Here is a 16919-nt window from a genome sequence, read left to right as displayed (position 1 = left end):
TTATCATTTGTAAGGTAGGAACGACTTTTTTTATTTTTAGTATGGTATCATTAAAATTGACAACCGAGTTATTGCCGCCGTTTGGGCTGTCGGTATATTTGTGGAATTATTTTATTTAAGTATTTTATATTTCGCGCTTTTGGAGTGGATTCTTGCATCCTAATAATTTTTAATAAAACACATTTATTCCTACACAAAATGGGTGTAAGTTTTTAATTACAATTGTGCAATTAGAAACACATGTTTTGTATTATTTTGTATGCTTTATTCATAAAGCCGGTTTACAAAAGCCAAAAAGAATGTAGTTTGGTTAACCTTTAAATTGTTTCTTGTATTGTAGAGAAAGATTCCCACTAATAAAGGAAAGGAAAAGCGTCTGGCGCGAAAGGAAGAACGCCAGAAGGTGGCCCAGTCCATGGCCGCAGTATCTAAAGCTAATGCTTTAGAAGATCCACTAAAGCCATTTCCCGCATTTCGGAAGTTTGACAGGGATGGCCTCACTGCCGATTTAACTTGTCAAAAAGTTGTTCAGCTCGACAGTGAAACGCTAGAATGGGTTATTGATCTTACTGAGAGAAATATGAGAAAATCGTAAGTTGTGCATAATCTTTAACAATCGTTAAAACTAACTTAATACATATTTACTCAAATATAATTTCCTTAAGTGTTACCTCGAAAAACTATGAATAATCACTTAGTGATATGTAACATTTGTTTAATGTAATTATTTAGGTATACTTATATAAATACCTAGTTATTTTGTGGCGTTTTGTCTTTGCATTTATTGGAACATGTCCCTAAATGAGTTCTATGAGCCATGGAAATACAAACATGCATTTGTTTTAAGAAAAATGAATAAACATGTAAAAAAATTGGCTTTGATTAGTCCTCTGAAGGGTGAAGAATAGTCTCTGGAAACTGCTATTATTTTTTACTTTAAATGAGTTCTATGAGCCATGGAAATACAAACATGCATTTGTTTTAAGAAAAATGAATAAACATGTAAAAAAATTGGCTTTGATTAGTCCTCTGAAGGGTGAAGAATAGTCTCTGGAAACTGCTATTATTTTTTACTTTACATACATTTATTGAGTAGAGACACAGCTTATATTGTTTCAAAATAAGCCGTGTTTCAAAGCTTTATAGTCACTAAATACGATAAAGACAAGAGATACTTTCGTCGTTACATATTTCTTATTGAAAACCTTGCTTACTGTACAAATATATTCTGTAAAAGTACCTTGATTTCTTATTGTTTACTGGAAACTACTAATCATGTATTTTTATATTTACATTACATATATTGTCAGTTATACTGTAATACTACGTAATTATTAATTGTTTTTTTTGCAGGGGAACCCAAAAAGCGCTCTGTTGATATATTTCTTACGATTTTAACCAACCAAAGATATCACCAGTGTATCAGGAAAACTAACATTATTTAGAATGAAAATAGCAATAATTAAAAACTAACAATTCTTAGTTCCTATAATTAATTGATTGCAGTAAAACATTTTTGTAAAAAAAAAACAGGTTACCTGGTATTATATATAAAAGAAATGAACTATTTTGGTCCATTCTCTTGCATTTACTTCCTCATTGCTAAATTGCAATACTTGCATAAAATGTATTTATGTAATCTGGTAGCTTTTACATAATGTATTACTTATGTATTTGTAACAAAGAATATCTTCCCTACTCAAGCCCTTTTATTATTTTTTCTATGGATTAATAATGATTTAAATTTAAAGACAAACTAATATTATCTACAAATTTTGATTCTGTTAAATTAGTTGATAAATAGATGTCGCTAATGAATACTTTTCCTGTGTGCACAAGAAAAGGTGGTTAAAGATTATAATAATGAAATTTGTAAGTAGTAAAATTTAGAATCTAGAAGTAATTTGAAGAACATTACTTTTTAAAGATATATCTGCATATTCAGCCAAAAATGTAATTTTGAGACCATTTTATGTTAATTGTAAATATTTACTTTAGAAAATTGGAAAGAAGTTGTTGTAGAGCAAAGTTTAAACTTCAGACCTCATGATCCATAGTCTGTGATATTACCATGGGTCCGCAGCCCATAAAAAAAAGTGAAAATAAATTACAGTTCTGAATATCAAAACTTTGTATCAAATAATTTATTGATTTCTCTTAATTTTTTTTAACTAAGCAAATGTGTGTAGGAAAGGGCTAAGAAAATAATTTTAATTGTAAAACATATAGAAACAGAATATAAAAACAAATAAAAACACGTTTTACATACATATTTTATTATTTTTATTTACAAAAAAACATAATTTATTCACATATAACTTAAAATAAACTATAAAAATCATAAATATTCCTAAACTATGTTCGATTCACTATCTTAATTAAAGGTACACAGTTTTATGCATGAAGATTTCTCCACACAAATGTTTTAAAACAGGCCGAGCATCACATATTGTATTTTTTGTCTTACTTTCGAGGTATGAGCAGTGTTCTTGGGGCTGGAATGGCGAGAATAAACGTCTGGAGATGACAGAGGAAGAAGCGTGGTACCTGATAGCCAAGGATTCTTCTGGAAAGAACCTCGGGTTCTCTCATTTCCGTTTTGACATGGACTATGGCGAAGAGGTCCTCTATTGGTGAGTCATAACATTAAAACTATCGGAAAATATTCGCTAATACTGGATTTGTTCCGTCCAAACATTTCATACGGGCTGTTAAGGCCTCGCGGCTTTCGGAAATCATCTTATACTAAATTGTATTAGCAGTACTTTCAGTCCGTCGTAGTAAGATTTTTACATTATTAGATATGAATATCTGTTTTAATGGCTTACTTACAAATACTGAAACACCTTATAAGTTTTTATGTGAACGCACAAGGTGGCATTTTAACTTTTGACGAAGTTCCTACTTCCGATGTCATGTTTGTGCGTATCATTTGAACACATTTTTATATTTCTAATTGCTTTATCTACTCTCGTTTAGGATGTCCCGTTTCCCAAAATTGTTTAATCGAATCTATTATTTTTCCTATGTTATTCTTAAATAAATATGTACCTTTATTTTCACGCGTTTGAGACCCTCCGTTTTGAAATGATTTTAATTCACCATTCTGATATGGTTTAATTTCGCCGTTCATATGTTGTTTCACATCACCATTCTGACGAGGACTCACTTCACCGTTTTTATGAATCACTTCATCATTTTGGAGTGATTTCACATCACCATTTTGCTGTGATTTTGCCAGACCATTTTGGTATAATAAAACACCATTTTGATAAGGTTTCGTTACACCATTTTGATACAGTTTTATACCATATCCATTCGTTTTCAAATATCCGTTCTGCGCATATGTAATATTGTTATTTATACTATTCTGGTGAACTTCTTTTGTTTTTTCTTCCGCCGAGAACATATTTATGATTTTCTTAAGTATATATTTAAGAAGGAATATTGCAATAAGAAATGATACTAGCATAAATGATATGATGTCGAGTAAGAGATATTGGTACCACGCTAAATCTAGAGCCGCAGATCGTAAGTGACGCGCTCCCTTATACTTAATGACATATTCAAGCCAATAAATCGCTGTGTCCATCGGATGCTGAGGTCTGTCGGTGAAGAGTTGCGACAGATGTTTCATCTTCTCCGAGTAACTGTGAAAGAAAACACAATTTAAAAAATTTGTGGAGTCGGAAATAAATTATTTTTACACAAATAATATTTTGACAGATTAAAAATGTGATTACGATCATACAGTCATTTTATTTGTATAATTTATTTAGATCATTTGACTATTTTCAGTTTTAAAAATGTACATTTTTAATGTCGCCTTTCACTTTATAGAAGAATATTAGATATTTCCAATATCACACAAACTTCTTTTGTTTTCAAGTATCTTGTTTTTAAATAACCATCAAAGAATAATTCTGCATATCCTTCTGCTGGAATTAGGCTTATTAACAGACAGACATTGATTTGTTATTTATCTATCACTTACAATAAAATTATTGTTGCATTGAAGACTTGTTAAGTATATTTGAATACCCAGATGTTTAAATCACTGGTATTGCCAGGTACCCACTTTTTTTTCTTCTTCCTTTATTAGAAGGGCCTTCTACCAAAATATGATAACATAGGCCAAAAACAAACACACATACTTGCTACATATGTATTTAGTTTGAATTTAGAATCTGGTTTACTTGATTTTAATTTACAGTATCTTAATCAGTTCAGTTCAGCTCCACATGGCGGCATTTATTTATGATCAGTTTTGACAAAATATTTTTTTAGTGAAGATTCCACTTACCATTTTCATGGTAACCAGTGGGATTTCTGTAGTCAAAGGTTATTAAAAAAATAGTTCAAAATTTAATTATCTATAGTATTGTAGCATACCTACATTATAATGCGTATCACGATATATAAACTGTAACCTGAGAAGTAAATATTCAATATTTTAACCTATTCGATTGAATAAATAATAGGTTGTGGTCGTTTTTTAATGCAGCCATGTTTGTATTGGTTTGCCATTTACTATGTAATGCTTCTAATCATAAATCATAGATATATAAAGTATATTATTTACTAATAAATTCAAATTTAGTAAAAATATAATAATTGTTATAAAAAATAAACTATGTTTTTAATATTTTTTAATGTAAAATTAATAACATTAAAATATATGTACATTAATTTCGGTCAAAAAATTTAACTAAGAAAATTTGCAATTTTTATTTCACAATTAGAGATATTTTACATAAACTATTTTATTTCCAAAGATGATTTTTTTGAGCATGGAATATTTATGTTTAGGTATTTATATACATGTCATTAAACACGTTTATTGCAATTACAACACACATGCAAGGAAAATAATTGAGTGGTATTTTTTTTACCTGCTATCATTCAGGAGTTTTTCTAGCCCATTAGTGAAAGTTTTCTCATTGACATCGTAGTAGTTGATGACCTCGGCCACTCCTCTCCTCTGCAGCTCGGCGAGATTCAGGGCCTGGTCAGCAAAGAGTGGAACTCCCAGGATGGGCACTCCGCACGTGATGGCCTCCTGGCTGCCAAGGAGACCACCGTGACTGATAAATATCGTTGTCGCTGGGTGACCTGATGAAAGAAAATAAGATTATTTTTAATGATATTTTTTCGGTGCAGTTTGCAATGCTTTTGCCAGACAAAATATCTGTCTTCATACAAGAATCAGATATTTTTCTTCTTTTATCCATAATTTTATGAATATTTCCTTTAGGAAAGGTACAGTACAAAAAATAAATGCATAGTATACAAATGAAAGGTAATTCTAATGTACCAGTGAAATTTTCATATTATTGTTCTTATTTTTAAATACTGTATGAAAAAATAAATATACAAAATTATTTAAGAGTCCTCTCGAGAGAAACCTGTTCTGAGAAGGACTGTACAGTGTTCAAAATTTTATTTACATTGTTCTCACGTCACTCGAATGTTATTTTAATTTATTTTATGCTAATTTGCTTTAGCCAGATTTTGATCAATAAAAAAAAGAAATTGTTATCTGTTAACTTAATTTTATGGAGAAGCTTATTATATAATTGGGCTGATAAATAATCCTTGCAGTTTTTACCAAGTCTTGTGTTAAAGGGTGGAATTGATAGTGTTATAGTTGATAGTGTATTATATTACTTTTTACTTCACAGGAAAAGTATAATTAATGAGAAAAATATTATTAGCGTTTTGTTGAAATGTTATTAGTACGTTGTTTTAAAAAACTTATATAGTTATAAAGTAAACATGATCTATATAGAAAGGCGTTCTGACAATACTATCGCTTTTCACACCTAATGGCGAATACAGATTTGCATTAGTAAACTGTTACTGCATTTCAATCCTTTGTGAACATGAAGACAAGATGATCTATCTTATGTCTCGGTACATCGACTATGGAATATTGTAGTGAAAAAAAATATTTTTGAATCTATTCAAATATGTATTTTTATTTATTAAAAACTTACATACTATGTAAATTAGTAGGTGTTATGAGCAAATCCTTCCAATCACTCTTTTGTGTCAACAGGAATCTAACTCGAGAGTTCACGCATATTAGCCTAAAGCGCTAACCATTATTTACAAAATAGAGATTTTATTTTAATGTGAAATTTTATCTGCTGTTATCTAGGTGATTTTCTATCACATTTGTTTTTTTTTCGCGTACATCTCCGGCCCATCTTAATCTAAGCAACCTCATATGTGCCTAGATGCTCGGGGTCTCGTATATGCCATACAGTTCATCATTGTACAAATTTCCAAATTTGTGTAGTTCAGAGTCCATGGTGTGAGTGTGGCCAAGACTTGAAAACACCTGACCACATACTTTTTGGCTGCCCAATAACGGAAGGACATAAGAATTATTTTAAACTTACAAACATAAATTTTCCCATAAATGTCACTTCTCTCCTATCCTCACTTACCCCCGAAGTGATTCATCGCATAGGAAGATTTCTGAGTGAGAATGGTGTGAACTTTTAGGAGGTTTCTATTTTTTTATTTTATTTATCCTATTGTACATAGTGTTAATAGTACATTGTAGATCCCGGTCTACATCAAATCATTTACGTGGATGGCAGAAATCATCCTTCATAGGATGAATTGCCAAAAGAAAAAAAAAAAAAAGTATCACTCATCTTTTATTAATTTCTATGATAAATTACAATAAATACCACAGATAATTTTCGCTAACAAACTTGGTATGATCATGATCTAAATTATTGCTATGGAGCAATATTTTTCAAACCAACCAACAAAAAATAGTAATACTTACATAAAACTTCCAACTGTGGCATCCATGTTCCAGTTTTTATATTCGGTGGGAGTTTGGGAAGGTGCGCTGCGTCTACCTTCCACAAGACCCTTTGCTTCAGGCGTCCCAATACGGAGATGACCTGCTGTAGCTTCTCCCAAGGAATGGACTCTATCTTCAGCATAGATCCGAAACTAAAGTATACCACCCCATCCTTTGATTCATCCAGGAACGTCTGAATATCCTGGAATGTAGAAAATTTCATTATTTTTTTATTTAATAGATATTATCATCAGAGAAAAAAAAATCTGAGTATTTACAGGGTTTGTGACCTGTTATTGGCTGCTTTAAGTGGCCACTTTACCCATTGTGTAACATTCTCCATTCTGCCTCAGTTTGAACATCAATATTTCTTCAATTCTCCCAAATTAATAATGAGGAAGATCATTTCTACGGGAAATTGGATATAAAAATGTTTTGTTACACGCGGTAAAATTAGAGTTAAATTGTACTGCAAAGATTCTTGAAAATGTATGAAAAAAATTATACTAATAAATAAAACTACTTTTGACGACGTCACTAGTTCTTCCGAATCAACCAATGTTAGAGTGAGTTGTGATAGATTTCCGGTTAACAGGAAGCCAATTCACCAATTAGCAGAACTCACTCAAGAAAATTTGTGATGTCAAATTTAAAAAGCGCTGATAAATATGATACATAAAAATATATTTTTGAAATTTTTGACTTAGTTTGATAGTCTATTCACAAAGAAAAGAAAAAAAACCACTGAACTTCCTTACGGAGATTGAACTTTACACATTTTTTTCCCACTTGACTATCAATCTTTCCGTTTTAGTTCTTCGTTGAACAAGTTACCCACCTAGTGGGTATTATTTAAAATAAAAATTACCAAAAATAACATTTAATCTTAAAAATTAGGACTATACATGTAAAAGTAAATATTCTACATGGACTTTATATTAATTCCTCTGGTTGACATCATTTGTTACAATCATTTTATATGTATGTATATGGGTCAGTGGTCACTAAGATAAGTTTGCGTCTGTTTATATTAAAGATGAATATTTATCATTTTAACTCAAAAAAATTATTAACCATCAATTAAATTTGCTCTAGTAGATATTGAAATATTTCGGCTTATGGCTTTTGATTATCACTTAAAAATATGTTTACGGAAAATGGTTGTTAAAAAAATGTGTCATTTAATTAATGTTGTATCACACTCGGCAACAACTTCATTCACATTATAAATTTACGTAACTATTTCAATTACTGGAATAATAAGGTATACCTTATCTATGTGTTAGATTGTAAAGAACGTAAGATCATAATAATATCATGGTCTTATAAAATTATTGGTGTCACTAAAATCTATATCTTTAATCCATACTCGTAATTTTCTAATATCTTATGAGATTAGTTCAAATCTTAAATGCAATTCAGTGTGTAATCTATTTTCCATTATTTTTAGCATGCATATCCGATTTATCGTGTATGCTTTTTTGTATATTTATTTTGAAATTCATCATCATATCTTTGAGTGGTATTTTTCTTTAAAGGTATTCTTTAATTTGAATGGGCAGCTTTTTGTACATGAACTCGCCATTTCCCTATCAAACTTCTAATTTACTGCTATCTACTACTACCATCACGCTTTTTATCCGTAGGGGTAGGCAGAGAAGATGGACTGCCACACATGTCTATCCTGACATATGTACATCCTTAGCTTATTCCACATTCATACGTCTTGTCATACATGTTCTTCAGTTGTGTCCGCTTTTGACATGACCAGACTTAAGATTTTGTCTTATCTGACCATGCCACGTCTTTCTTGGTTATCCTCGTCCTGCGTTACCATTCATTCTCGCCATGTATATATGTTTTACTATTGTTTAATCATCCATTCGTTCTACACGGCCAAACTATCTCACTTATCCTATCAATTATACCTGTCTCAGATTTTCACTTCTATTTTAAAGTGCTTATTTTATCTCTGTTATTATTTTTAAAGTTTCTTTACCTCTGGTAGTTTCCCGGGCTTCTTGATATGCAGTCCTCCGACTTCCACAATCTGCGGTACCCACGGACGCACCTGGTTGATGCTGAAGTGGCTATTGAGTAGTATCATACTGAAGTTCCTCGCCATGCTGGAAATGGTCGGCAGAGGTCCGAGAGCGTCTTCGACTAGCTTCTGTGCTGGCCAGTTGGCTAAGACCTCGTAGGACGCTTTGATCACTACGGTCATAATAGTATTGTACAGCCGTTCGTAGAAATTCATCCACTGGGTCAGAGGGTAGAAATATAGTGGCACATAAGCCGGATTATCAGGGTTCGCCACCATATCGTTTACCCAGGGAAGATTGACGCTGGAGACAACTCCTATAGCCGGGATTCCCAGCTTATGCGCCATCGCTAGAAAGCATTCCGATCCAAATATCTCCGTTACGAACAAGTCAAATTTATGTTCCGGCTCCATCAGCGCTAGAACCTGCGGGTGGTTCAGGCCGATCTCGCAAGACTGCAGGCAGTCGTTAATGGTGTCCAGATGGTTCCCGATGGGAGACATGGACAGGGGAACGTCTATAGATATGTTGTTGGACAGTGCGGGAAGGGTCCCGTCCAAGCTTATATCCACAAAGTTTTTCACGGGTTTTTTCTGTAAATATAAAATAAAAATATTTATAACTTATAAATTTATCATCGGATTTATTTTTCTTATACTTGGTTTTATGCTTTATTTCTTAGTTCAATATAGGCAAGTTCACAATGGAGTTCTAGTGCCAACTCATTGATATTTTCTTGTATACCCACGAACAGGTCATGCCTTTGTGGGATTTTTTTTTTACTTTTTTTACTATTAATATGTATTACCTCTTATGTATATTGTAAAAAAATATATATATATATATAAAAAAAATAAAAAAACTTATGTATGGGAGCGAAGTATGGGATTGGAAAAATAATTATGAAAGTAGGTTAAATGCTGTCGAAATGCGATCCCTCACGCGAATATGTGGTAAAATGATGTATGATAGGTGCACATATGTCGAGATTCGTGAACTGTGTAAGTCTGAGACATGCAATATCGTCAGAATCAAGAAAGCGGCGCTGCGTTGGTTTGGACATGTCGAGCGAATGGACAGCGAAAGAGCGGATGCAGAAAACGAGGAAGACCTAAAGATGGACATGTCAAGAGTAGGAATAATCGGCGTGCGTGCATGAGAAGATGTATGAATGTAGAGGAAGCGAGGTCTGTATGCAAAGACAAAGTGATATGGCGTTCTATCCTCTCTGCCTACCCCTACGGGGAATCGGCGTGATGGTTTGTTGTGTTGTTGTTGAATATAGGCATATAAAAAAACTTTTACGTCTGCAGAAACTCTGGTACGTATTTCTGAGAATTGACACGAAGTCATTGTTTTAAAATATAATATACCGGATTATCAAAAGTTTGTTATTGATTTTTAATGATTTACTGGTTCAGTCAACCTTGAAATTAGTGCTGCAGGTAGAATACCGGAATTTAAATGATTTAAATAATTAAATGTGGGCTCTAAAAACAGAAATAAATAAGTGCGCTATAATAATATTTCCTACGTTTAATCAAATCGTGAAACATTTTGTCTTGTTCAAAAGATAAAATAATGTCAAATTTACGGAATACGAAATGGTTTTACAAAAAAATTAAATTCATTTTCAATTTCGCACCACAGCAGGCAGAACCTCAATGTTCAGTTCTACGGGAAATTGGATATAAAAAATGTGTTCTCGTACGCGATAAAAATTAGTGCATTGTACGGCGAAGCTTTTCGAAAATGTATGAAAAAAATAATAAAAATACGTTTTGATAAAAATGAACTCTTTTAAACGTCATAGGTTCTCGTCAACGGCTGTTTAGAATCCTATCTATTATGTGTCTTAAGATTTCCGGTTTTCGGGAAACCATGTTTACATACGTTCGGATTTCTCTTTTTGAATATCAGCTCAACTCACTGACTGCGATTCGTGACGTCACTGGCGGAGTAATTTCAAAATTATAAAACATAACTATGATAATACGATGAATAAAAATTAAAATTTGACTCAGTTTGATAGTCTATTAACAAGCATTTTTTTAAACCACTACTGTTTTTACCACATTTTTAAGAAATCAATAAGTAAGTATATAAGTCACATATATTTATGAAAACTTGATCAATGTACATAAAAATATTTATTTTATTTTATTAGGTAATTCAACAAAGATACATACTAGAAAACATACAATCTGAAAGCATTCGTCGATACAATTTTACATGCATATATATCTTCAATGATTGAATTACACAAAATAGATATATATATTAAGATGTAATACATATTTTTGAATATTTTTTTATACAGGATACAATGCAATAACAAATCGGTTGTACGTGTGTACTTATTAAATAAGATTTATTCCTAAAGCTAGGGTTTCCTAGGACAGCGGCGCCCGTATCTTAATGGCCGTAGTGAACGGTGATGCGGTAGACAGCAGTTGTAACGGGGACTAGAGAGTGGTTTCGTAGGAAAACGGTGTTATCAACACCATTTAATACCGTTTTCCTAGGAAATCAGTTTCTAGTCACCGTTACGACGGCTGTCCACCGCATCACCGTTCACTACGGCCGTTAAGATACGCGCACCGCTGTCCTAGGAAACCCTAGCTTAAGAGATTATTCGCAAAAGCTGAGAGAGTATCATGAAAAATTTCAATTTTATTGTTTCGGCAGTATATATTATATTCCCTACACATGCGGGCCATAGGTGTGTGGTATGTAGCAATATTTGAAAACAAAGGCATTTGAAATATTTCCCGATGTCTGAGTGTTCTCAATCCCGCATTTGTTTGTATTTTATTAAGGAGGTTAGTATCTACTTTGCAGTGTAATATTTTATACAGAAATTTTATATCGAAAACAACGCGGCGTTTTATCAGAGAATTAAAATGAAAAAGAGTTAGAAGTTGCTCGTAATTTGAATTTGAACGTGGGTTAGAAATTTGGAACTTATACAAAAGGTACTTTAAGAACTTTTAAAAATAGATTCTATTGAATTTTTATGATTTTGATATTTATGATTTTAAGAGGAACAGAGATTTCCATAGGCTCAACGCGAAAAATAAAGGTATGTTGGTTGTGCTCACTACTAAACTGCAAATAAATAATTATTATTTTGCCTCAAACTGCATACGATTCTACAACGAGGCACCTCTTGAAATTCAGGCTTTGTCAACAAAAAAAAATTAAGATTTTTGTCAAGGAGCTACTATAGAGTCGAATAAGATTTGCAAAACAGGACAGCTTGGCATTAAATTTGTATTTATTGATTTTAGTTTGTTGATTTGAATTCATTCGTTTGTTGAGTCTAATTTACTAATTGTTGAATTGAATTATATAGTTGTAATTCATTGATGTTTATAAGTGACTCAATGAATCGTATGTAGAGAATATACTAAACTAAACTGAACCTTTTTATTACATTACAAAACATCAGTCCTCGAGAATCGAACTAAATTTCTTGTTCAGTGAGAACGTAAACTGTATTTATAAATGATAAACTGATTTTAAAATATTAGATGAAAATATATTCACATATAACATTATTTCTTATTTTCTTTATATTCTTGTATTTTCGAACTTTTTGTGCCCTATGTAGCATATTTTCTACATACCTAAAATATGAAAATAAAGCAGAAAAAAAGGATAAAAACACAAATATTATTACTATTTTTTAAAAATTTTATTTTTTATAAAATATATAATAAATTTAGTAGATATTATACCTCCCAGGAGTTATATAAAAAAAACTCATTTGGGACCGTACATTTATATGTATCTTTTCTTTATAGAAAAGATTTTTGTGACAATACGTAATATCATACATAGTTAATACACTCCAAAGTAGTAAGAAAACACAATTTAAGAAGCACAAAACACAGTACTTCACTTACATTAATAGCTATCACTATCAAAAAGATTTAAGTAATATTTTTTTATTGCGACACTTTTGGTTTTGCTATTCGACTTTTCGTTTTTAAGCTCGTCGGGCAGTTTATTTAATTCGAAATGGTCAATATTTTCCAGAGACTTTTTTCCGAACTTCGTTGAGCGAAATTTAGTTAACATGAAGAGTTACGCGTGTTATGCTTATGAATGTCATGATTAAATGTGTAATTTAAATTTGTGTGAGCAGAAAAGTTTATGATATTTAAAATAGTCTCGGTGATGTCATGCAGTCTGTCGGTAGATATCCTTGACACGGGAATCCCATTTCAGTCCAAGAATGTTTCTCAGAGCTCTGTTCTGAAGAACTTGTATCTCCGAAATCTGATTTTTGCTGGCGAAACCCCATATACATGATAGATAGTATAAGTGGGAATGTATCATAGCGCAGTAGACGGCTAACAAAACGGGATGAAGAAGCGAGCCACGAAGTCTATGCAATACGCCAGTTACGGGTGCTGTTTTTGATTTTACATGTTCAAATTGGTAGCTCCATGAAAGTTTGGAGTCAATAAATAGTAGTATTTGGTAACATTCGTCTTTTCAATATAGAGTTCCGAGAGAAATATTGATATTTAAGTCCTGTTTGTTTCCAAAAATCATATGCGATATTGTTTAGTTAGAATTAGAAAATTGGGTAGTGAGGGGTGCTGAAACACCAACATACGAGGGCGGGTTGAAAATGACGCTACCTAAGTAGGTTTTTTTTTTTCAAAAACCATTTATTTCTCAAAATAGTCTACTTCGACACACTTAGTAAGACGATATTCCAACTTTTTTATACCATCTGAATAATATGATTTTGGGAACCTCTCAAAATACGCGTTAGTTTCGGTAATCACTTCTTCGTTTGAGCTGAATCTTTTTCCTGCGAGCCATTTTTTCAAGTTTGGAAACAGGAAAAAATCACTAGGAGCTTAATCTGGACTATAAGGTCAATCAATCAATTCGAAGTGTATTTCACATAATTTTAGCAGCGTTGTCTTGAAGAAAGAGCACTTTTTTCTTCTTTAAATGTGGTCGTTTTTCGTGACATTTTAACAGCTGCCGTTTGACAAATCGCAATTTGGAAAAAATAAATATTTTTTGTGTTTGTGCTGCCATCTAGCGCTAGGTAGCTTCATTATCAATCCGCCCTTGTACTAGACAACGCCTAAAAATATTAAACATTTTTATACGAGGTAGAATAATGAACGTTTTACAATGTGTAAAGTGGCGCCTTAAATCAGCTAATGGCAGGTCATAATATCTGTAAATGCCTAGACTTCCATATTCCCTTCTCAAAAACATTCTCATGCCTGTTATGTTGGTCTTAAAATTTTATCAAAATGAGCTTGGAAAACGCAATATGCTTTATATAAATTCACAAGCTATTGACCAACAACAGGTCTGAAAAACGTTAAGAATTTTCTCGTTTTACCCTGCACTTCAGTATTTTTTTTATATTTACTTTTTATCTTTTATTTGTTGAGTTTTCAGTACCGTTGTGTTGTAGTTTTCCGATAAAAGAATATTGTGTCTAAATAGTATAAGACTTGAACTTCGGCTACGAGTTTGTTGAACTTGATATATTTCGGCGCTAGATAAAAAAAACGCTGTGTACTTAACAGCGCCAAACTGTCTGGTATTCGACGGTATCACAAATTGCTTACTTTTTAGTGTTATATTTTTTTTACTAAGATACCACGGCGTTCATAACATGTTTATCTAATACCATTTTATCGGAATGCTCATTAAATAATTTATTTGTCTGATAATGTTTCGTCTACGACTGCTGTTAGAAGATGCCCTCCGATCAAGTAAAATATATCAAATATGTTTAAACTATTGGGATTCATCAAGATTAAAAGCTGTATCCGCACAAATGAAGGACCCAGGCATTTTACAGGGCTTGTGACCTGTCAATTGCTGATTTGGGTGACATCTACCATTTATTTTCTTCAAATCTTCCATATTCCTATACTTCACAAAACAAAAATCGTCCCTTTTATCATCGAGGAGTATAAATTATACAACGGGTCCATTACTTTGAAATTACAATAAGAAATCAAAACGCATATTTATTTATAGTCAATGTTGTGCACAAAGTGCAATTTTTGCATCATGTATGAACATTATTACAAAAAATATAAACTTAACACAGCATCAATAAGGAAGTTCAGTGTTTTTTATTTTTTTAAAATATATTTCTTATTTTTTTTAAATACTATCAAATTAAGGTATGTATCGTATTATCAGCGATATGATTTTTTGAAGTTTTGTAATTTTGAAAAATCTCCGCCAGTGACGTCACAAGTTCTAGTCGGTGAGTTCTGCTGATAACAAGTTAGTTGACTTCTCGGAAAATCGGAAATTTATCACAATACTATCGTTGGTTGATTCGGAAGAACTTGTGACGTAATTCAAAGCATGTAGTTCATTAAAAAAAAACGTTTTCGAGATACTTCGCCGTACAATTAAATGCTTTAATTTTTACAGCACGTAAAAAAATATTTTTATATCGAATTTCCCGTAGCATTAAAATTCTTTATTGCGTACACACCACAATCTATAATACAAAATTCTAATAAGGACAACAAGATGAAATGATAACAGATATTATTTATGTTTGTGTTGTTATTGTTTTGTGTGTTTGGGTTGTGGTGTGTGGAGTGCGGTATGTAGTGTTTGGAACGTGGGGTTATGTTATGTGTGATCTTACGTCGGCGTTGTGTTACATAAAGCAAAAGAAGATATATATTTTTTAATAAATGTATTTAAAATAAAAAAATTAACACAAATATGTAGTGTTTAAAAATATAGTTTCCATTATTCATACAAATACTCTTCTAATTTAGGTTTTTATAGCAAAATACAACTTAATTATTATAAATAAGAGAGATTCGGATATCAAATATTATATTCTACGTAGACTCATATGACATCCCACCAAGAATTAAAATAATAACCCGCCAAGCCTTTATTCTAGACGCTTGTCTGTAGACACGGCAGAAAGTTGTTAAAAAAACACCACAACGCTCAGACCAATTTTTTCAACTGAAAAAAATCTTACATTATTATTTTTTTCAACTGGTGGGAATCGAATTTGTGACGCCAGTTTCACAGTTAGCCGTTTAACCAGCTCCGCCGCCTGTCTATTGCAATGGTTATTGATAAAATAGATGTAGAATTATATATTTTATTTACCTCACCAGGTGTAATAACCTGTTCTGAGATAACTATCAAAGTGATTCTTTTATTTATTCATAATACAACGTTTATCAAATTGATGATCCAAATCATTATTTATTCGCTTTGTTTTTTGGATTACATTTCTTGCGTCTATGAAATTAGGAAAAAAAACAGACCTGTAATCGAACAAAGTGTAAAATTTTTGTTACAATGAACTTGAGATTATTTTTTTGTCTTTATATGCAATTTTTATACAAAAACAAAAAACATTCACGGGCAATTTGAAAGTCAATATTTTCGATAAGGACGTTGCATTTTCTCACACAATAAAGTGTTTATCTGGTTCGCTTCTTATAATTAAAAAATAATTTTAAATTTTGTGTTTTTGTAAAATATTCTGTTTTTGAAGCCCTCGTGGTTTACTAGCTAAGTTACCTTACGCACGAGGTTTTCAGTTAGATTCCCGGCGATATTTCTCATTACTTGTTTTAATTCACTACTGCATTTGGATTTTATTAGATTAACGTTGGTTAAGGCTGTAGTCTGGTAAAACAAATACAAAATTAGGAAACCTACGATTTTGCCATTTTAAAACGAATGTTTTTTTTAATAGCGCAATAATAAAAACAAAAGAAACATAAATTAGATCGTCTTCGGTAAGAGCAGGTCTGAAGGTCATAAAAACGCAAATAAGATGTTGTTATAAATTAAATATTACAACCAGAATTATCTTCTTTTAAAAAAATAAGAGAACACAAATTTATAAAAAAAGGTTTCAACTAAAGTATTTCAATAAATTTCTTTTTTTTAAAAGTATTACCGAAGGCATAATTACGTAGAAATAAAAGAAAATGTCACAAAAATGTATGTGATTTAAAATGCTTGTATTTCTTTTCAAATCAAAAAATTAAAATTAGGCTTCA

General features: G+C 31.7%; 2 protein-coding genes across 2 annotated transcripts; one reads left to right on the top strand and one right to left on the bottom strand.

Annotated features, from left to right (window-relative positions):
• The first annotated feature begins 71 nt into the window (after positions 1 to 71).
• Positions 72 to 2637, top strand: LOC148283904 (N-alpha-acetyltransferase 40-like). The gene is made up of 3 exons (XM_088242942.1): positions 72 to 204; positions 341 to 591; positions 2475 to 2637. Exons 1-3 carry the CDS (start codon positions 199 to 201, stop codon positions 2635 to 2637), a joined length of 420 nt encoding a protein of 139 aa, XP_088099068.1. The 5' UTR covers positions 72 to 198.
• LOC148283903 (UDP-glucosyltransferase 2-like) lies at positions 2256 to 9471 on the bottom strand. Its single transcript, XM_088242941.1, has 4 exons — positions 8823 to 9471; positions 6803 to 7025; positions 4893 to 5112; positions 2256 to 3650 (listed from the first exon to the last, which is right to left on the bottom strand). The coding sequence occupies exons 1-4, from the start codon at positions 9366 to 9368 to the stop codon at positions 2966 to 2968; spliced, it is 1674 nt and encodes a 557-aa protein (XP_088099067.1). The 5' UTR covers positions 9369 to 9471; the 3' UTR covers positions 2256 to 2965.
• Between the last annotated feature and the right edge of the window lie 7448 nt (positions 9472 to 16919).

The sequence above is a fragment of the Micrasema longulum genome, unplaced genomic scaffold (genome assembly GCF_059751315.1).
Source record: "Micrasema longulum isolate JH-2025_06_02 unplaced genomic scaffold, ASM5975131v1 h1tg000178l, whole genome shotgun sequence".
NCBI classification, from domain to species: Eukaryota; Metazoa; Arthropoda; class Insecta; order Trichoptera; family Brachycentridae; genus Micrasema; species Micrasema longulum.
This window is presented reverse-complemented; position numbering and strand designations above follow the sequence as displayed.